Source organism: Haliotis asinina, chromosome 9 (assembly GCF_037392515.1).
Source record: "Haliotis asinina isolate JCU_RB_2024 chromosome 9, JCU_Hal_asi_v2, whole genome shotgun sequence".
Lineage (NCBI taxonomy): Eukaryota > Metazoa > Mollusca > Gastropoda > Lepetellida > Haliotidae > Haliotis > Haliotis asinina.
The window spans coordinates 23,845,248-23,868,573 of NC_090288.1; the positions used below are offsets into that span (position 1 = coordinate 23,845,248).

Below are 23,326 nucleotides of genomic sequence, written 5' to 3' on the forward strand. Positions count from 1 at the left end.
GTGTCAGATAGTGGAACCATTGGTAGTCACCCCTTGATAAACAAATTCATAAAAGGAGTGTACCACGCTAGACCTGTATTGCCAAGAAACATTGTCACGTGGTACACTGGAACAGTCCTTAATTATGTTCATGCAAAATCACCTGTTCGGAAACTGACCTTGAAAGACCTAACACTTAAAGCTGTGACTTTGATAGCAATTGTAACTGGACAAAGCCCAAAGACTGCAAATTGTACATTGTTTGGACATACAAACATGACACTTTCAGGCAATAATTGTAAATTTAGAATGCGTAAGTTTGTTGAAACATAGCATAGTAGGCAGCCACCAACAAGAACAGTTATAATCAGCCTCACAAGCCGGTTGCCAAAGACACAGTGGCTAGATGGGTTAAGCCAGTTTTAGAGCTAAGTGGACTGGACACTCTCATATTCAGACCTCACTCCACTCATGCTGCATCAAAGAACTACAGTGTGCCTCTGCAGACCATTCTACAAACTGCAGGCTGGAGTAATTGCTCTACCTTAGGGAAATATTACAACAAACCCGTGTTAGAAACAGTTTTGTTGGTGTGGTTATTTGAAACCCTTAGCTTTAGATATCTTACGTGATCACATCCTGCAGCATGATTAATTTTCAATTACATTTCAACCAAACAAAATTTAACTGGAAGTTGAAGGATGATTGAGAATATATGTAACCAATCACAAGCAGAGGGATCACATGCCCTCTCTACTGGTTGGTTTTACCGTCCCTTGTCATGGGCGGTTTTCAAATAACCCTTTAATTTATGACTCCTGCTCGCTTTCACTATCTCGCGTGATCCCTCTGCTTGTGATTGGTTTTATACAATCTTAATCAACTTCCAAGTAAGTTTTGCTTAATTTTCAATTTCAGCATGAGCATGGATGGAAAGCATGCATTTCACCCTGAGGTATCCATTATAAAGGTGTCAATCAGTATTGATGATAAGTGTACATGCCACACAAACAATGCATAGACAAACGACTAAGAAGGGAATGGCCATTGGCATGGAGGAAGATCTGCAACCAATGTACCCAGATAATTGAGCTGTTATCTTACCACCATTACATGACTTGCTTAACGTCATCAGAAACCCCGGGTTGTTGCTGATCGTCCCCATACCAGATAGCCATGAGCAACAACTCGCGTGCACGATCATCTATGGATACTCATCTAAGAAACTGAACAGCAACAGTAACAGCAGCCTTAGTTCATGGGACAAGAAAAGCACTGGGACTAATTTTTGCACGTCAAAAACACCAACAGATTTTAGAACCCTCACCCTCAGAACATTAGCATTCTTGCATGGGTGTCTCTTTCCTCGGATATGGCTCCCATTGACCATTCTGGGATGAAATTGGATGTAAGATTGCTGCAGGTCGACAGCCACTCACACTTTCACAGATGGAACGGAGGTTGGTGTTCGAGTGGAACCATTTGGTAAAAACACACTCTTTCAAAACCTTGTGAACCCAATGCAGCGACATTGCATGGCCTGTGTGCAAGCTCAAGGGGATCAATATGTGCCACTAAAGGGACTGTCACTTTTCAAGCTCAGGGACATCTCCCACTGACAAATTGTGATCAGTTTGAACTTCTTACTATTAAATGTCAACATCAATTTTCAGCTGTTTAATTGATTGTGTTTTCCATGGAATAGGATTAGACAATTTCGGTTTTCTTTCATTTGAAAATCTGACAAAAAAACAGACTTGCATTTTTTTGCTGTTGAATATAGATGGTGACCAGTAAGGCTGTTATGATACATTCGCATATGCGGTGAATCGAACCATAGCCCTTCATGAATTCAATCCATTATTCGTGGTCACCACAGCCGAATATGAATGAATATTTACAATTTTTTAACTGAGCATGTTTTACTTGAGCCCTTATCAAAGCAAGATATGCAAAAATGAAGTATGCAATAGCCTTGCAGTAGTGCAAAGGTTAAACATGGTACTGTGGACTATAACTATTAGTCTATTACATACCAAATTTGAGTGTCATATCAGATGTTTATTACCACAGTCATTAAATTGAGGAAAATAAAAGCAAATCTACTTTTAAACATGGGCTGGCTACCTGCTGACACTGCAGAATGCAACATCATATAAGAACCATGATTTCATGGCATTACTCATGATGTCATGTTACCATGATTAAGTGATATTTTGCCCTAGGGCATGGTATGAAAAATATGGACCCAATATGGTCGCCCTCATAGGTAATAAGACTAGTTATCAATACGATAAATTAACATTCAACATGGGGGTTCCATACTGTGCGTCAATCACTTAACTACAATATTGTATTTGTGAATAATTATTCATATTCTTTACCCAATATTCGTGAGATATATCATATTCGCCACATACTGTATTCATTGCAGCCAAAGTGACCATGTCACTAACTGCATATGAAAACATGTGTTAAAGCCCATAGTTGGTAAATAACAGTGCTGTATATATATCACTCGTTTAATTCATAATAACAAATTAGTGTCAGGCCAAACAGGATGTTATTGGCTGTCATGCCTATTTTGCCGTCGGCCAATTGGGCTATATTTGAACATTTTTCAAATTATTACACAAACTATCAATTTCCACACAAAATGGTTTTATATGATCATAAGAGATGTATAGTTAATGGACCCCAGAGCTTGGAAATATTTTTGGTGAAAATGGAAATTCAATCATGTTGAATAAGATGTTTCCTTAGGAATACAACTGTGCAAAACTGAATACCTATGTAATTAATTTTCAGGGAAACTGTCAAAAATATTATAGACTTATATTTAATTAGCAATATCCAAACTCCTTTAAAACGATGAAAATTTTCAAAAAAGGATTTGAATGAAAACCTTAGAACATCAGAACTTGAATGATGGAAATACAGTCATCCCTCGCCATAACGCGGGTCTTGGGGTCCACGGATGACCCCCCACATTATAGTACCTATTACATAATGTGGAACAAAGGTTGAGTAAGATCGTATATTCCAAGGACATAACAAAACTGCTATTTCGTGAATTGTGTCCAGTCAAATATATATCGTATCATTGAAGGTGAAAATAATAATATATATATATGTACAGGAAACTTGCAATCAAAAATCACTAGACATGATAACTTGATTGTTGTACCAGTTATGCTACCTGTTATCAAAGACGTATATTCACGTGAAGCCGGAAATAGCGATCAGCTGTGCACAGATGTTTTGCTCCAATGTACCGTTGATTCAGGCAAAAACAATCTGATAATATTACATCAAAGAACTTCTATTCCATTATCAGCTGTTATTGTAACAGATTGCTATCTGACTAGTATATAATGCAAGTTTTCTGCAAACATATTTAACATAACAATGAACACAGGCCATCAGCTGTCTGGATACAATTTACATAGGAGACAGTTTGACACCCCAAGAATAATGTGAAATTGGTGCTATCGATGTAGGCGTGAAAAATGGACCCTCACAAATGAGGTAAGCTGAAGTTGTACGCATATGGAATGAGGTAATGCCATTCTCTCACGGTGTTTCCAGTGTTTCTGCCAAAAGTTTTATTAAATAAAATTGGGATAAAATGTGGTTTCTGACACCATACATTCTGGGGTGACTTTGTCTTACCGCGCTAAAGTGCAGTGTGTTGCATCACAGCAAACATTGAAAGTACTCGTCGTAATTCGACTGATGGCATGTCTTGTCTTTCATCAGTTGCTACTATGATGACGATGTTACCCAACGGTATCGCAAAGCACGTTATTCCGAGGAATTACTGTATCCTCATGCAGAAATGCACCACTTCAAATTTATTTGACAAATATCATAATTATAGGCCGATCGGTAGGTTTTCCAACCTGAATAAAGAAGATTATGTTTATTGTTTTCTCTGTGTTATTAAACAGTGCAAGCTTTGGATCTTGTCAATTTCTGCACGAACCTCCCGGATGCCGAGATATTTTTCAGGCACACATTTTCGTTAGGTTTGAAAAGTGAACATTGTGTGACCTGGACCTGCATACAGCTATAAAGTTACACACAAATGTAGAATATTTAATTTAAATATAACTGCAACTACCTCAGTGTTTTGAGAAATAAACATGACTAAAAGTTGTCCAAAACTTTTGTGTACGTTAAAAAGCGGTAAACGTCTGTTTTTTATCGTGCACCAATAAAAGCACTATTTTTTTTAATGTCATCTTTACGAAAAGTGTGAGCGAAGAAAATACAGCCTGATGTCCGAACGCTGTAAGTATGTGAAATGGATTTATGTGTTAATGCACAATGTTATACACTCAATATTAAAAATGGCCCGCAATATATGTCAAAAATTTATTTTCTTCCACGACATCAAATGTCGACACACAGGTCATGCACGTATAAAGATAAGGAGGCATTACTCCGCCATGCTTTACATCATAGTGTTATGAGTGTGTATTTTCTGTATATTTTGTTATTAATTAAGTAATAATTATTATTGGGTCACAACGTTTAGTGTTTTGAAAAATAATTGTGATGAGTCAAATTTCATATAAAAGATGGTCAGCATTTTTAGGATTTTGGCAGCAGGTTTTCTGGAAATTATCTGCCCTTGACTTACTATTTGTTTACTTCCGGGAGGTTATTCTAGATCTCGCCACATTAGTGGCAATGGTCGTATTTGCTCAAACTTTCGGGAAATGACTGAATATATATAGCTGCCGTGTTGGAGGGGGCACATTCACATTCACATTCACTGGAGTATCATCATCAATCGCTGCAAACACTTCATCTTCATAGCCACCGTCAGACCTCTTGCAGTGTTACACTCTGCATAACTGTTTCTCTCTCGCACTAAGACTTTCGTGAGTTTGCTATATTAGGTCAATATTGATAAGACCAAGGTTGTTGTGTTCAGGAATAGTGGGCCTCTTAGACAGTATGAAAAGTGGTTGCTTTTTGGGCAAAGGCTGGAAGCTGTTTCATACTACAGGTATTTGGGTATCGTGTTTACTCCTAGGTTAGTTTGAACTAAAGCGCACACTACTCCTCCTTCTCAAGCCAATAAAGCCGTATAGGTTTTCTGTCATGTGCAGATTTTTTAGAATATTTGATGCTATGGTAAAACCTATTCTCAGCTACGGTTCAGAAATTTGGAGTGTTACCAACTGTAAAATCATTGAACAAATACAGATAAAAACATGTAAATATTTCCTAAAAGTTGGGAAAAATACTTGCAACAATATGGCACTTGGTGAATGTGGCAGATTCCCTCTTCAGCTTACTTATATGTCAAGGGCAGTTAAATATTGGTGTAGACTTTTAACTCTTCCAAGCTGTAGGTTGCCCCACCAGTGTTATTTAATGCTAAAGTCATTGGATGAATCTGGACAAACGACTTGGGCGTCTCATATCAAGAATATTTTATAGATTTGGGTTTGGCTGGATTGCACAGGATATTGGAAATATTGATGTCTTCATGTCTGTTTTTAAACAAAGACTATCTGATAATCTTTCACATGACTGGTTCTCATCCCTACATAATACAACCAAGTGTTCTAATTACATACTCTTCAAGTCCATCTTGAATGTTGAAACCTATCTCTCTATAGGTACTGCCCCATATTTAAGAGACTGTTTAACAAAATTTAGATGCGGCAAATATAAACTTTACTCTAGGACTGGTAGATATAACAATGTCCAATATGATTCAAGATTCTGTCCTTTTTGCTACCAAATGAATCTGTATGTAATTGAAGATGAAATACATGTTCTACTTTATTGTAAAGCCTACCTAGACATAAGAAAAAAGTTTCTGGATAAATATTTGAAACACCTTATCTCACAACACAGTTTTATAAACATGACTTCAAAAAACATAGATGTTATAAATAATTTATGCTTATTTTTATATAACTTTGGGAAAATAAGAGATTCTGATGTCTTTAGGTAAACGCATGTAAGTTCTAATTATATCTATGTTTGTATTTTTGGCCACTGGACTATTACTGAATAAATTTCTGTCTTTCTGTCTGCTTGCTTTATTATATTTTGTGACCCATTGTCTTAGATCTTAACTTTTGCATTGTATTTGAAATCAGTATTGTGAAATTGGCTTGTGACTTTGTATAACTTGCTCTCTTTGCTTAAATAATACAATATCTGAATGATTTAGACTTGTCTTTGTTCTGTTTTGCTGGTTCACAAGGGATTTCTTACACCTTTTGTCACAGCAAATTCTTAACCATAACAAAATGTCAGTAACTCAGTATAACTCAGATCACACGGAGAAAATCTGCTGTGGATACGAACAGTATATTTTCATTATGTTTTGTTATTCTAAACTATACCAATACAAAGTTCTCCAATGTGAGCAAGTACCTTTTGGTAGTTTCACAAAAGATGCCAATGTACTACATGAGATGGCAGGTAATAGCGATTTGGATAGCCCTATCCGATACATAATTTATTTCCTAGATTCCCACATTCTCCTGTTTGTGTAGATGTATTTTGATTCATTATGTATCATTATTAACAAAGTAACAGACACACCTTCAAATGTAATGACATAAATGAAATTAATGCGACATTTCAGCTGACATCATGGCATGTTTTGTGCATTTTGTGACGTCGGAAAAAGACAACACTTGTTTTCTGATCATTATATATATATCTCACTTAATTTCCACTGAATGTGTAAAAAGTCTCGGCTTCTATGTCAGAATTCAACATTCTTTAGAAAAAATATAAGGATAAATGGTTTCACCATTGAAATAGTGTCCTGAATATATCAACAATTAGACAGTTTCACTACATATCGTCTTATGAGCAACATGCGCACCTGCCTGGCATTAATTTAGCGTAAATGAAAATTTCACAACACCTGAATATTCATTGATTATTCATTTAGGATACAAACTTTTCTTCTTATGATTATGTAACTATTTCTCTTCATAAGTATGCAATGAAAGGCTTTTTCAGTATGGAACTTAGAATATTGACGAACGGTTTGTCTAAGACATGACCTGGTTTATATATTTCTAAACAATTTTCGTATAAATATTGTTTGCGTCAGATATCCTGCTGTCAAAATATGTTTAAATCAAAATTGAAATTTATTATAGAAAACAATGATAATGAATCATAAAACATTTTTGACAAACTTGCACCTGGTCAATCAATTTTCAAAACTGTTTTGTCTATAAAAGCAAAACAAACAAACAAACAAACAAGACAAATCCTTAAAACATGTGTGCCTATACATTTCATAAAATGTACAAATCATTTTCATTAATATCACTTTTACCTGCAAAGTTGAATTAAATCACTGTTTATTAACCTGTTCATATGAAACTGCAATATTTGTCCCAACGTATTGAATATTTTACATCACAGGAACAGAAGCACATTTTGCAGTAATGGCTCATGTGATCTTCCAACACTTGTGTAGAAGCTTAAAATGTGGTTTGGTACACTTACTGAGTCAATTTCCCATATAAATATTATTCAAACAATGTTTTTATTGTTCACATTGTAAATTTTGTAAGAAGCCATAAATGCCAATAAGTACCGTTGTCGCTCTGCGTGATTTTGCGTTAGTCATGGCGTCATGAGGCAAGGAAGGTTTGACAGTTTCTTATGAATTATCAAATGATTGCATTGGATGTATTTTTAATTTGCTATTTCTTGCTATGATACTCCTCCCCTGAATATTCTAAATGTATTGAGTCAATGTAAACACAGATTAAAACGGCTGGATTTCAGAAAATTTCCGAAAATGGTATGTGTAAAATCGGAATTTTTCTTTGTTTACAATTCAAACAAGCCCAGTCTTTTCAACAGGCTGTTCATTCTCATGCCCAGTATCTTTCGTTTTATCCTGACAGTTGGTATTTGTTGTTTGTTTGTTGATATATGTTGTTTTCACACCCAGTATCTTTCATTTCGGTTTATTGAAACAGTGGCCATTTGTAATTTGATTCTAAAATGTATGGGGAATTCAATGATGCATTTGTCGCAGCTGACTATGAAGTATACAACGTAATAGGCGTCTCAATACCAGCTTTCTCGAAACATGATCTTGCAAACACTATCCAACATGGCAGAAAGCGCATTTCAGCATTCGTGTAAGTGTATTTTTGAAAACATCCCAACCGATTCTGGGTTCATCGGCAACGTTTCAGAATTATCATTACTGGTTACATGACAACTTGATATCAGTGATAATTAGTATGCTATTTTTGAAATTCAATACTCACAGTATTTATCTGATTTTCATATTTCACAACATACAGGAAATAATGCTGTGAAACGCAATTTTGTATAGTGTGAAAAATGACGACATTTACGATGAAGCCTATTTTGAAAGGCAATTTTAAGCACTTTAGTTTGTATCTGAGATAATAGTGAATGGTATCAAGAAACAGGCAACTTTCCCCAGAATTCAAAACTATGAAGTATATATGTACGTGACATATTTAGAATTTAATTTGACTTCAAAGAGAGGGTTGAAGAGGAAGGACATACGAAGGGATGTCAGTAAGTTTTGAGCCTTGAGCATTTTTCATACCCAGGTGTCACAGCCTATGGTACGACATTGAACCTTGGGTGTAGCTGATGTGATATATAAGTTTTGGTATCCTACTCTCAGAAGTTATTGAACACCTCACATTGACAGAAAGAGACCCCCTCATGGCAGTGAAAATGAATAAAATTGAGTATAGACCAGTAAATAAGTTTTTAGTTCTTGAAGGAAACTTGGCGAAGAACATTGAAGAAAGGCTTTAACCAGTTTATGGGAAGTCTTCCCCTTCATCTGCTACCATCAAACGATGGGTCAATGAATTTAAGCATGGTAGAGAGAGTCGCCCAACAACAAGCACTAGTCAGGAAAACATTGACAGAGTGCATAGACTTGTGCTTTAAAATCGTCAAATCACACTCCACAAGTTAGAGGAGACCACAGGCATTTCACACGGATCCATCAAGACAATTCTTCAGGAACATCTCGTCATGTCTAAGGTGTGCGCAAGATAGGTGCCAAGAATGCTTAGAGATGAAATGAAGCAAACAAGGGTCACCATAAGCAACTCCACACTAACCAGATAGAACAAGAATCCAGAAGATTTTCACTTTAGGCTAGTAACCTGTGATGAAACCTGGATCCACCACTATGATCCTGAGAGCAAACAAGAATCCATGGAATGGAAACATGTCACTTCTCCCAGGACCAAAAAGTTCAAAGCCTCCAGATCAGTGCAGAAGGTAATGGCGACAGTCTTCTGGGATAGCAAAGGCATCATCCACATAGATTACTTACCCAAAAGGAAGAACAATGAATGGGGAATATTATGCTAACTTGTTGAGGCAAGTGTGACAGTCAATCAAGGAGAAGCGCCGAGACAAGATCAGACGTGGTATTCTTCTACATCAAGACAATGCTCCAGTACACACCTCTCGCGTTGCAGCCGCTGCTGTCCAGGAATGTGGGTACGAAATCTTGCTGCATCCCCCCTACTCTCCACTGAAGGAGATCGGCATCGCTGGAGTTTGGGCCTTTTTACTGGCTGATGAAGATGACTTTCTAATTGATCTACTCAACAATGATAAAGATGGGAGTCTGGATAGGGCACAAGGAATGTTTCTCTGCACAGCCAGCAAGTTAAATGTTCATACTCCCAAAATTCATTCAACTAAATTATACTCACTTGATTAATCCTTTAAAACCAGACAAGTACTGCAAGTAAGAATCTTTTATTGTTATGTGCTACACAGTGATTACACCACTCAAAAAATGTGAGCTGGACGTTTTAGCCTTATCAAAGAAAATACAGGAAAGAACTTGTGTTTACAGATGAACTGGGAAGGGGATTTGGTTTGTTTCGACAGTAATATAGCTGGCATTACAGAGAATATTAGGGGAACAATTTCCTGATTCCAGAATTTCATGGACAGAAAACAACCTAAATGCAGAATTTGTCTGTGATGTGATTCAGACCAAACCTCGAATCCTTCCATTTGCATATTTCTACAAAAGTACATATTTTAACAAATTGTTTGTTACAAAGTTCACATTCAGTTAGATGAGGTAAAAGTGATTGTTGAGCTAGCAGTTATGTAGGATAAGCATACAGCACTTTGATAATTTGTAATTTGATAATTGGCAAATACCAAAGAAACAGCAACAGTTTATATTATGTGAACAAAATAAATATTAACATACAATTTACCATTATGTGGAACTAATATTTCCTCACCTTGTTTTTGGTATTGATTTTTGCATCTTTCTTCAGCAGCATGGTTACAATTTCAGGACTTGCATCAAGGCATGCCATGTGAAGACATGTATTTCCTTCTTTGTCCATTGCATCCACATCTGCATGGCTGTCAAGAAGTAGTTCCACACAATCAGCAAAACCACCGTCCACTGCCTGACAAAAATATAAGACAAGGTAGGTATGAAACAAGCATTAGATATAACAGCATTTCACTTTGTACCATGGTATGTCAATTTAAAGGCCACATGCAACCCAAAAAATAAAATAATTTAAAACACAGTTATCACTTATTCTTGATTTATAAAATCCATTGCTGATTAAAAAATACAAATGAACAAAATTATAATTGTATAATCACAAATCAAAAGTGCAACAATTTGTACTTGGGTTTACCTCCCCCGAAATGAAGCCGCCATGATACCTGAACCCAGTCAGAGCCAGTGGGTGTGCACTCATGTGTAACAAAGCTTTTTCATTGGCCACTGGTTCATTAGCTGATACGCTTTGTCGACTCTTTGTTTATGGGCTTATAAGCCTGACAGGTGTTAATTCCGAACTGCATGTGGTCAGTGACTGAAGTTGTGCATTGCATATGGTCATTAGCAGACAGGCAAACAGACATATAGGTATCATTGAACTAGACATTGACCACAGTCAACATGGGTTTTTTTTTTATGTAACGAGTAGAATATTTACTTTTTTGTGTACACAACCAAGATTAGACTACTGCTCACAACCTCATACTCCAAGCAGGCATACTGTTTCAGTCTCCACGAACCTTTTCACTGCTAATGCATTATGAGTGCAGCACATAATAGCTGTTGAAACCACTTTTCCCCCCAGCCCTGGGTGAAAATTAGTGAATTGTTTCAACTCGTGTTTCGTGGGCTTGTTTCATCACAATCTTTTTCCAACTTTACAGGTTGTATTTGCATTGTTGGAGATTTGTTTTTGTAAGTGCACATGAAAAGGTATCAGAATCCACAAAGCAGCATTTTACATTGCATGTGACCTTTAATGCAGGAAGAACATGTGTGAATGTGACATTTATCACTATCCCTGCAGAGTGCCAAGGTCCTACAGCTCACCCAGAAATGCAGTCAACAGCTTCATAAGTTGTCGGACAGTCACTTAATATCAATTATTTTCTGAGTATTTACCAAATTGCTCTCTGAGGTATGAGTTGTCACTGGCCACTTCATGATGTATTCACAGTAATGGGTAGCACCAGAAGAAAGTTAACATGGAGAACAAATGCAGCAACCATATTAGCCACTGGAAATAAGTGTCAAGAACCACTAGCCAAGTAGCTTTCTGCCATGCTCTGAAATAGGCTTGGGAAACTGATTTTGCAAGGACATAGCACAAATGGACCCCAACAAAAAAGGTAGAAAATGAATTTGAGAAAACAGCCACCACTCAGGAGAAAATGCCCTCTTGCCTATAGAAAATGAACATATGTAGCAGAAACCTACATGCATTTTACTTTGTTTTTAGTTTTAGTCATCGCTAAATGAGTATCATGATATTCATAAGAAGGCAGCAATTGTGATAACAGAATCACCTCAAAGGTTAAAGATCACATATAGTCTAGGGGGTGCAAATACATAAATCACTCACTGGCAGCGTTATCAATGAAACACTGTGATTAAAACTATTCATTTCAATCTTTGATGAACTTAAGGGACAAAAGTGCACAATTCTTAGCCATGAATGAAATTTCAACCAATCAGAGTGGCACGTCTCCGTGACATAATATGAGGTATAGATATGAGGGCTGATGTGGAATTTATCTACATTTCGGGTGGTAAAATATTTCATTTACACCTTTGAATAAACCTGAAATCGTGACAGTTACTGTAAACAAGAGTCATCAGAAGATGACATATCCCCTTGGCCCCCACATATTTGAAAGGACAAATCATCTAACAGTTACTTGATGTTTTCTTATATTAAGTTTGAATCGTTGTCATGGAAGTCATGAAAAATATAAATGCCATATATCTGTAAATACCAAAAGGCACCATTTCAAGATCTGTCTCATATATCTGCCAAGATCTGTTGGAAGATATTAAATGGTTTTTGAGTTTTGCTCCAAAAACAAAGCCCATCCCTCCATTTTGAGACTTAGTCAGAATCATTTCCATGGAAACTGGGAAAATGATAAATCACAAAAAACACTTAATAGCTAAAGGCCATATATATCTACCAAGCTTTGCTGACAGATATTTGGAACTTTTTGAGATGTGCTCAGGAAACGAGACATACCTTTCACTTTTGAGACAAAGTCTGAATCATTTCTATGGAAACCGAGAAACTAAGAAATCACAAAAACTCGTAAATAGCGAAAGGCACCATTCTAGCTTCTGATTGGTATATGTACCAAGTTTGGCAGAAAAATACTGCACGGTTATTGAGTTCTGCTCTGGAAATGAAGCCCATCTCTCCATTTTGAGACGAAGTCTGAAACATTCCCATGGAAAAGGAGAAAATAATAAATCACAAAAAACCTGTAAAGAGCAAAAAGCACACATATCTACCAAGTTTTACTGACATATCAAGAAGTTTCTGAGTTCTGCTCAAGAAATGAAACACACCTCTCAGTTTTGAGACAAAGTCCGAAATGTTTCCAGGGAAAGAGAAAACGATACATCACAAAAACCTGTAAGTATCAAAAGGCACCACGTTAGTTACTGACTGATATATCTACCATGTTTTGCAGAAAAATATTGAACGGTTTTTGAGTTATGCTCCGGAAACGAAGCCCACCCCACCATAAGACTAACACCAAAATGTTCCATGGGAAAAAAAAAAAAAGAAAAATGCCCAAACTTTGTAATAGCAAAAGGCACAACTGTAGGTTGAGATTATTATATCTTTCAAGTTTGGTCTAAAAATATTGAACGGTTTTGAGTTATGCTCTGGAAACAAAATTATTACGGCAGACGGACAGACAGACAAGGCGTCAACTATATCCCCCCATATTACATGCCAGGGGGATAAAAATAAAAATGCCAAAAATCTGTAAACATGGTAAATAGCAAAAGGCACAACCATAGGTTCAAATTATTAAAGGACCACTAAACTCAATTTTTTGGTACTATTTTTATCACTGCACATGAAACACTTCTGGTTAGTCATAAACGAAACACCATTTTTTTTAAACAAAAACTTGTGGTTAATTAATACCAAACGCTCAAAAGTTGCTAAAAAGCTGTCTGCTTCTCTCACGCCCGCAAACGAAACCGCAGACAGGTTACGTAACTCTGTCGTCAGAGCCCTACAGTGATGTCATAGAAGGAACGACTTCCAATTAAATGTACAGAAAATGTGTAGGAAGCTCGTCATTTTGCTGATTTCTCGAAGTCACCAAAGACATGCCAAATTGTTGTGTTGCAGTCAATTGTTCCTTGGGGTCGGGTGATGGTGTCACTATGCACAGATTTCCACCAGACTGTAGTTTGTGCTTAAATTGGTTGTTAGTGTGTGCGAAGTGAGCGTTGTGGAAGCCTGTGGTATATACTAAATCGGATGGTTCGCCCCCTACCACGCTTCCAGGATAGAAAATGGAGTCCAAGTTTCATCGAGTTTATAAAATCAAGACTGCTTACTACACATTGCTGACCAAAAGGATTTTGCATGGATATAACCCTTTCTTCCTCGGAAACAAGGTTGTGGTCGAAGTGACAATATTATCGTAAGTTATATTATATTGACCCCTTATATTGACCGATTCCAAGAGTGAAATTGTTATGTTAACAGTTATAAGCAATGTCATCCAAAATCCTATTGTCCACCAATAAAATACATATTTTACTACCAGTAGAAAGTAATTTTGCTTTTGTAAGTCGGTGAAAACAAACTTAAATAGCATTCATCCCAAGACAGGGTGCCGCCATTTTTGAAAATCGGGAAGTCACGGGCTAAAGTCCGTTAGAATTATTGAGATTATGATTTGTTCTCATCAAGTTAGAAAATCAAAACTACTTTTTACTAGTAGTTAAATATGCATTTGAATCATGGCCAAAAGGATTTTGCATGACACAACTTTTAACATAAGGACTTCTTCCAAGGAAGCAAGGTGGGGGTCGAAGTGACATTTATATTGTAAGCAATGTTATATTGACCGCCACCTCACTTCCAAGAGTGAAATTGTTATGCTATAAGCAATGTCTTGCAAAATCCTATTGTCCATCAATAAAATACATATTTTACTACCAGTAGAAAGTAATTTTGCTTTTGTAAGTCGGTGAAAACAAACTTAAATAGCATTCATCCCAAGGCGGGGCGCCGTCATTTTTGAAAATCGGTAAGTCAAATCCATTTGAATTAATGAGATTATGTATGGTTTGTTCTCATCATGTTAGAAAATCAAAGCTACATAGATATGTATTTGAATCATTACCAAAAGGAGTTTGCATGAGACAACCTGTAACATAACCTAAGCGAGGTCGGGGTCGAAGTGAAAATACTGCGCGATAAATTTCTTCACTTGCTAAATTTACTTGGTTTGTAACGTTCACTCATCAGTATGTAGACACTTGTCAATATACGTCTTTATACTTGCTTTCATAATCCTTATTACTTTATAATCATACTTGTATGCATTTTGAAACTTAATAAAAAGAACCGATCCGCGAATGTATAACAGGAATGTAATATGCAGACATTTCATAGTTTGCCCATATGAATCATAATTCGCACGCACGCCGTAGTGTATGTCGTCTGCATCATTACACTTAACGACGAAAACAATTATTCTGTTGAAAGCTACGACAACTTAATAAAAACAAAAATGCAAATATTAAAATGAAAGTTATAGGAGCAATGTCAGGCTATTACCTTCTTCGAGGAATGTATCCATCAATATCCACAAAAACAAGTGATACATTATTCATCTGCAGATTTCCCAAGTGATGTGTCTTCTAACTGTTTAATATACAAAAACGTGATGTATCATTTCAGGTTTTTCACATTGCTGTATAGTTACATTGTTTACCCAAGATAGCACACCTGGCAACTAATTGCACAATGTGCGTCATTCATTTTAAAAAGTTATTTAGTTAGCCAATAATGAGCAATCAATCAATGTATTGGCGGTTAATCTTTTGAAAGAAGAGTGTATTCAGTATAGATTAGTAAATGTACATACATAAACACTACCTTTTGACAAATCCCCCATTTAAATCCCCATAAAACTAATTAATCAATCAGCGTGTTATCGGTTAATCCTTTGATCGATCCAGATAAAAGAAATGCCAAATGGGAGCCTTTGTCGGGTAATCTAAGTGGCGTTACCACTAATTATACCTGTTATAAATTCATTAACTGAGCATCAAGTGAATGATGACAAATAACGTGTAGGTTTCTACCACCTAACACGGATTACAACCTAGCGACACCAAGTGATTTTGACAGAATCGTCTATGAAAACAAGGGTTGTAACTCGAAAACTAGGCAAAGCAGGAGACAAAACTAAATGATTGTACTGCTAGACACATATTAGATGATCCTTCGCACTAAATGCATTTGTGAGAGGAGAGGCGGTACAACCAATTGGGCGAGTACACTTGGCTGCTACAGGTAGCTTGACGATTATGCACGTGCAATACATGCTAACCATGACATTGCAAAGCAGGAGACAAAATTAAGTGATAGTAGATTGTGAGAACATACAGCTTTCATTTTTCTCAACAGCTTTCACGATTTCAGGTTTGTACAAACCTGTAAATGAAATAGTTTAACCCCTGAAATGTAGATGAATACTGCACAGACCCTAATTTCTATACCCACTATTATGTCACGGAGATGCGCTGGTCTGATTGGTTGAAATTTCGTTTGCGGCTGAGAATTGTGCACTGTTGACAAAAAGGTCGATTTAAGGTAATTAAAGATTGAAATGAGCAGTTTTAATGACAGGGTTTCATTTATAACGATGTCAGCAAGTGATTTCGGATTTGTACCCTACTAGAGTATATGTGACCTTTAAATCTATCAAGTTTGGTCTAAAACTTTTGAACGGTTTCTGAGTTATGTTTACGGTCGGATGGACAGACAGATGCGGCGTCAACTATATCCCCCAGGAATAACAAATAAACTCATATTTTTTGCAGGGATTGGGAAACTGCCTTTCCCAATTCCGAATTTTTGTACTCTTTTACCAATTACACATGAAAGACTTGTGGTTAGCCTTAAGCGGAACACCAGACACATTCCTAAAAAACTTGTGTTTAATTCATACACAGCAATTAAAAGTTGCCAAAATGCTTCACTCTTGCGCACTAAAAAAACCACAAACAGGTTACTTAACTCTGTTGCGAAACACTGCAATGACAACATATCATCAATGATTTTCAGTTAGTTCTATAGAAAATGTCAACAAGTGAGTGAGTGAGTTTAGTTTTACGCCGCACTCAGCAATATTACAGCTATATGGCGGCGGTCTGTAAATAATCGAGTCTGGACCAGACAATCCAGTGATCAACAACATGAGCATCAATCTGCGCAATTGGGAACCGATGACACGCGTCAACTAAGTCAGTGAGTCTGACCACCCGATCCCGTTAGTCGCCTCTTATGACAAGCTGAGTCGCCTTTTATGGCAAGCATGGGTTGCTGAAGGCCTATTCTACCCCGTGACCTTCACGGGTCCTCAACGTCAACAAAGCCATGCCAAATTGTTGCGTTCTTGTCAATTGCTCACTTGGGGTTGGGCGATGGTGTTACCATGCTCAGATCCCACTGAAAAATAGGTTGTTTGTGAGAGCGAAGCAAGCACCGTGGAAATCTGTAGTATATCCGAAGTCAGATGGTTCCAGGATAGAAAATGCTACTGAGATGTGTGTTCAAGTTATAAAATCAAAACTAATTACTACTTGTAAATCATTGCTGACCAAAAGGATTTTGCATGAACATAATGATTTCTTCCTGGGAAGCGAGGTTGTGGCAATAATATTGTAAGTAATATTATACTGACCCCTACCTCGCTTCCAAGAGTGAAATTGTTATGTTAAAAGTAATGTCGGGCAAAATCCTATTGTCCATCAATCAGATACATATTTTACTACCAGTAGAAAATCGTTTTGATTTTGTAACTCAGTGAAAACAAACTTAAATTGCTATTATTCTATGACAGAGAGCCGCCATTTTTTTAAATTGTGAAGTAATGGGCTAAAGTCTGTTAGTATTAATGAGATTATGGTTTGTTTTCATCAAGTTAGAAAATCAGAACTACTTTCTACTAGTAACTAAATATGTATTTGAATCATGGCTAAAAGAACTTGTAACATAACTTCTTTCACGGAGGCGAGGTGGGGGTCGAAGTGTCAATACTGCGCAATAAATTTCTTGCTACATTCAATAGGTCTATAAACGTCCACACACCAGTATGTAGATACTAGTAAATGTCTTCATATTTGACCTTATGATTCTAATTAGTTTATAATCATACTTGTATGCATTTTGAAACTTCAAAAGAAGCAATCTGCTGATACTTATACAAACCTTTAAATGAAATATTTTACTCCCTGATGAATTCTACAATGGCATTCATATCTATACCTCATATTACATCACAGAGACATGCCTATGACTGGATGAAATTTCATTAGCAGCAGAGAATTGTGCACTAGTGTCAAAAAGGTTGAGTTAAAGTCATCAAAGATCGAAATGGGTAGTTTTAATCAAGGGGTTTCATAATTTAAAACGATGAAAACGAGTGATTTATGTATTTGCACCCCCTAGAGTATATGTGACCTTTAAACATGTTAAAGTGATATAAATGGGTGCTGACTGGCTGATGAGGGTCAAATATGTATGTCATCATTTCAACAGTAACAAGAGCCATCCAGAAAAGATTTTTCTGTTTTGGGCATGCAGTTCCACCCAACAACAACTAATTATCAAACAAACACGAGATAAGAATTTTAAGTCACACTGGCAATATTTCAGCCATACAATGATTAAAAACAAATTATATAATCTCCTTTGATTTGACCAATGTCAAATTATTTTGGACAGTCTATGTTTGTTGAGGTCTGTTTTCTCTGTATCCTTGTGGAAAGTGTGATTTCAGCATTTATAATGACTAAGAATGCCATGGCCTATTTCTCTTGGAAAATGACAGGAAAGGAGATAATTTGTATTAAAATTTATTTTTGTTAAAAAAAAGTATCCCCATTTACACACAGATAACTGAATACAAATAACATTGTCTGATAGCTGGCATTCTATTGATTTCAGATCACTTCTCCTTTTGAAAATCGGACCATAAATAAATATTTTTGAGGCAATTAAAGTGTCGAAATTCTAGGTCCAGTGCCCTGTTGTTCAAAACAACCTTAGCTAAGATCAACCTTAAGCACTAAGGTTAGAGTTACGATCACCTTAAGAAAAAGATACGCCTGTTGCACAAAACAACCTTAGGGCAACCTTAACTTGGGCTCCAACCTTAGCCGTAACCTTAACCCCACATGGAGATGATGCACGCATAAAGATAAGGGGGCATAACCCCACTATGCTTTACATCAGGTCAGTGTAACTAAGATCACATGGAGAGAATTTGCTGTGAATACGGACAGTATATTTTCATAATGTTTTGTACACAGTGAACAAACCTATTCCAATACAATGTTCCCCAATGTGAGCGGAGACTTTTTGGTAGTTTCACAGTTTATAAGGAAAGATACCAATGTACTACATGAGAAATCGATTTGGATGGCAATACATAATTTAGTTCTTAGATTCCCAAATTCTCCTGTTTGTGTAGATGTATTTTGATTAATTTTGCATCACTATTAACGGAGTAACAGACACATCTTCAAATGTAATGACATTATATAATAACATAACTGAAAATGATGCAACATTTTAGTTGACGTCATGGCATGTTTTGTGCATTTTGTGACGTTGGAAAATGACGATACTGCTTTGCTGATTAGTATATATCTCACCTAATTTCCATTGAATATGTCAAAGGTCTTGGCTTCTATGCCAGAATTCAAAACACTTCAGACAAAACAAAATAATGTCCTGAATATAGCAACAATTAGATGGTTTTACTACGTGAGCAACACCTGCACCTGCCTAGCATCAATGTAGCGTAAAGGAATATTCATTTAGGATATAAACATTTATGATTATGTTATTTCTCTTCATAGGTAAGTAATGAAAGGTAAAAAGAGAGAACTATTAGATTATGTACGTAAGGTTTGTCCAAATTAAGACATGACCTGTTATATATTTTTCAGCAGTTTTCGTATAAATATTGAGTTAGATATCCTAGTTGCTATCAAAATATGTTTCAAAACGTTTTTGACAAACTCGCACCTGGTCAGAATACGCAAAATATACATCACAATACTGAAAGTGCAATCAGAATGATATGGACATTGTGTTTATTCTTGTTCAACCGACCTTCTCCTCAAAGAAATTGCCTAATATGTGCAACAATGTTGACATGTGACATCACTATCCATTACCGATTTCTTTCAAAATGGCGGCTTTGCTGACAAGGGTACATCGGATTTTGCGAGGACTCTTGCCTTGATTCAGGGATCTTTTGAACATAAATACGAGATGTAAGTAATCAGAATTATTCTGAGTATCTGTGTATTGTTATATGTTTTTATCGTTTACAATGTAAATCACGGAAGAAGCCAGAAATGCTGATAAGTACCGTTGTCATTCTGCTTGATTTTGCGTCAGTCATGGCGTCATGCTGCATGGAAACTTTGACAGTTGCTCATGAATCATTAAATGAATGAATTATATATTTTTTAACTTGCTATTTCTTGCTGCGATACTCTTCAGCTTAATATTCTAGGCGTACTTAACCATTGTAAGCAATGATTACACGGCTGGATGCTGGAAAATTTCCGAAAATGCCACGTAGTGTAAAATCGGATTTTTTGTTTCTATACATTTGAAAGGCACAGTCTTTCGAGCACCGCGTTCGTTCTCGTTCGTTTTATGTAGACAGTTGGTGTTGGTGACAAAGACCATTTGTGGTTTGATTCTATGATGTGTGGAGAATTCAATGAAGCATTTGTCGCAGCTGACTATGAAGTATACGTGATATGATAGGCGTCTCAATATCGGCCTTGTCGAAACGTGATTTTGTAAACACTATCCAATATGGCGGAAAGCACACTTCGGCGTTCGTGTAAGTGTATTTTCAAAAACATCCCAACCAATTCTTGGTTCATCGGCGATGTTTCAGAATTATCATAATTGGTTTTCATGAAAACTTGATATCAGTGATCATTAATATGCTATTTTTGACATTCCCATTTCTGTACACTCTCTGATTCCTCAAAATATAAACAGCCGCCTTATTCCCTTTCCTACCTTAGAGACGCTAAGGTTGGGTCGAATCAACCTTAACTTAAAGTTAACCTTAGTTGAGGTTGTTTCATGCAACGGGAGGCTAACCTTAGTAAAGGTCTAAGGCTGAAATCTTAGAGATAAGGTTGACCTTAGAGATAAGGTTGTTTTGAACAACAGCGTTTGGATCAAGTGTGTTCATAATTACTGGAAAATCACAGACCACTTTTTTCGTTGAAAATATCTTAATTTTTCACTAACTTTGCTGTTTTGGGGTGTATTTATACAAAATTTGACACATTGGGTAATTGGATATCCCTGATTTCATTTTTGGCATCAGATACATGTAATGGATTAAGAGCTATTTTATATGTAATAATTTTAGATGCTGTCAGAAGCAAAACAGATGTGAGGTTTTCACACTAACATGGTCAACACGATTTTGATTAACATGCCAGACATTTACCATCATTTCACACCACTAACATTTCATCAGTTCCCATATTTCTTGACGGCAGTCATTACCTTCATTAGTGGAGTTTTACTGTTGTTGTCACCAATGTTGGTCTTTGCCTTCCATTCCAAAAGCTCTTGAACTACCTTGGCATTACCTTGTGCACATGCCAAATGTAAGGGTGTTCTGGAATGATAAATTAATATGGTGAATGAATTGAAAATGTCAAAAATAAATTGTATATCAATATATGTAAAGCAACCATTGACATGACTGATGTGCAGTGGTGCAGATATTTCTGTAAATTCATTACATTTTAAGATAACGCTACTACTGCATTAACATGGTGCAACAATAACCCTAATATACTTACGCTGTTTAATGAGGGAATTTAAGGGCTAATTTACATGATGAAATATTAAATAGGGTCTTCCACATGCTAGATGTTCCATTTGTCCTGCAGTACCTTCATAATTTCTTGTGACTTTTGACCCTCCCGAAACATAAATGATCACACAATTACGTCATATCTCATTTCATTTACCAAGGGCCAGCTTATGAAATTACTTTTATTCTAAATACCTTTCATATTTCGCTTTCAACTTAATTTATCTGACTAAAAATTAATTATAAAGAGAACTAATGCACTTTTTCTTTACTCCACAAATTGCTAAAAAAAAAACACAAACAAGAGTCATCAGAAGATGACATAACCCCTGGCCCCAACATATTTGAAAGGACAAATCATCTGACAGTTACTTGCTGTTTTTTTCGACTTAAATTGTTTCCATGGAAATCATGAAAAATATGAATGCCATATATCTGTAAACAGCAATAATCACCACTTCAAAATCTGTCTCATATATCTGCCAAGATCTGTCGAAAGATATGATAAAAAAAAATGTCAAAACTTTGTAAATAGCAAAAGGCACCACTTTGTGGGCTCCCTTGCATATCTGCCACGTTTTGCTGTACAATATTAAATAGTTTTCGAGTTGTGCTCAGGAAACGAGGCCCATCCCTCCATTTTGAGATTAATTCCAAATCGTTTCCATGGAAACCTAGAAAATGATAAATCACAAAAACCTGTCAATAGCAAAAGACACCACTTCAGGTTCTGACTGATATATCTACCAAGATTTGCACAAAAATATTGAATGACTTTTGAGTTCTGCTCTGGGAATGAAGCCGTCCCCACCATTAGAGTAAGACCAAAACATTACATGGAAAAATAAAAAAAACTATAAAATGCAAAAAATCTGTAAGTAGCAAAAGGGCACAATCACAGGTTCAGATTATTATATCTGTCAATTTTGAATAGGTCCCATGACCTATGCAAGTTGATAAGTCATTGTTTCATTATCTATCAATCTACTGTTAAAGAAGCACTCAAATAGTAACACAATCAATTATTCGACACTACTGCATGACAAACAGTAACACAATCAATTATTCGACACTACTGCATGACAAATATATGGGTGGAAGTCTTTCCGCATCAATGTGATATGCATTCTGCCCGGTGTTCGTGTCAAATCATGTTGTGTCCTGACCATTCTTTGCTGGACTCGTTGATAACTAAACACATCATTGTGGGTTTTGATCTCATTTATCATTCCTTTTGATATTTTAATGGTTGAAGTAAACCTCACCTATTTTCCTTGTCAAGACAACTGGGATCTTTTTTGGCTAACTGTTTGACTTTGTCGTAATCATTCAACCATGCAGCCTTGTGGAGTTTTCCAAGTTCTTTCTCCTTAATTTCATATCCAACAAACGAATATGTGCCGCTTGCCTTGCCTCCTGTGTCAAGCTTCGGAGAGCCCTCCGTTGGTGGACTCTTTGATTGAGATTTCTTCGTAATGGTTTTGAAAAACTTCTTCATATTTGCTTTTCAGAAATATTCTCAGCGTCACTTAGCTCGGGAAGCCGCCATAATGACAACAACCTCGTTTTCGACTGCTAAACACCCAAAGAAATCGATGTGCTCAAAGCGGTGGAGGCTAAAATGGCATATCATCAAAACGGCTAGAAGTGCGAACGCGAACGTGACCTCTTGTATACTTAACTTACAACTGTATACTCGTTTATGTCATGTCCTGTGTAACCAACTAGAGAAGTCTGAACTCAACTATGCCTTCGTCAGACGTTCATTTCATCTTAGTAATTACCAAATCTACGACCACATACAGGCGTGGACGATAGAACAGCTACAGGAACATGCAGCCTCCAGGGTGGGAAGCAGTTGTGACTGCATCAATCATAAAGC

At 36.5% G+C, this 23,326-nt stretch overlaps 1 protein-coding gene across 1 annotated transcript in view; it reads right to left on the reverse strand.

Moving 5' to 3' along the window:
- LOC137296913 (ankyrin repeat domain-containing protein 26-like) overlaps positions 1-23,101 on the reverse strand; it is a 523,769-nt gene extending 500,668 nt beyond the window's left edge. The window contains exons 1-3 of the mRNA XM_067828810.1: positions 22,710-23,101; positions 21,129-21,243; positions 10,260-10,433 (exon numbers count right to left, since the gene is read on the reverse strand). Coding sequence (XP_067684911.1) covers positions 10,260-10,433; positions 21,129-21,243; positions 22,710-22,942 — 522 coding nt within the window. The 5' untranslated portion in view covers positions 22,943-23,101. The remainder of the gene's footprint in view (positions 1-10,259; positions 10,434-21,128; positions 21,244-22,709) is intronic.
- Positions 23,102-23,326: the final 225 nt, after the last annotated feature.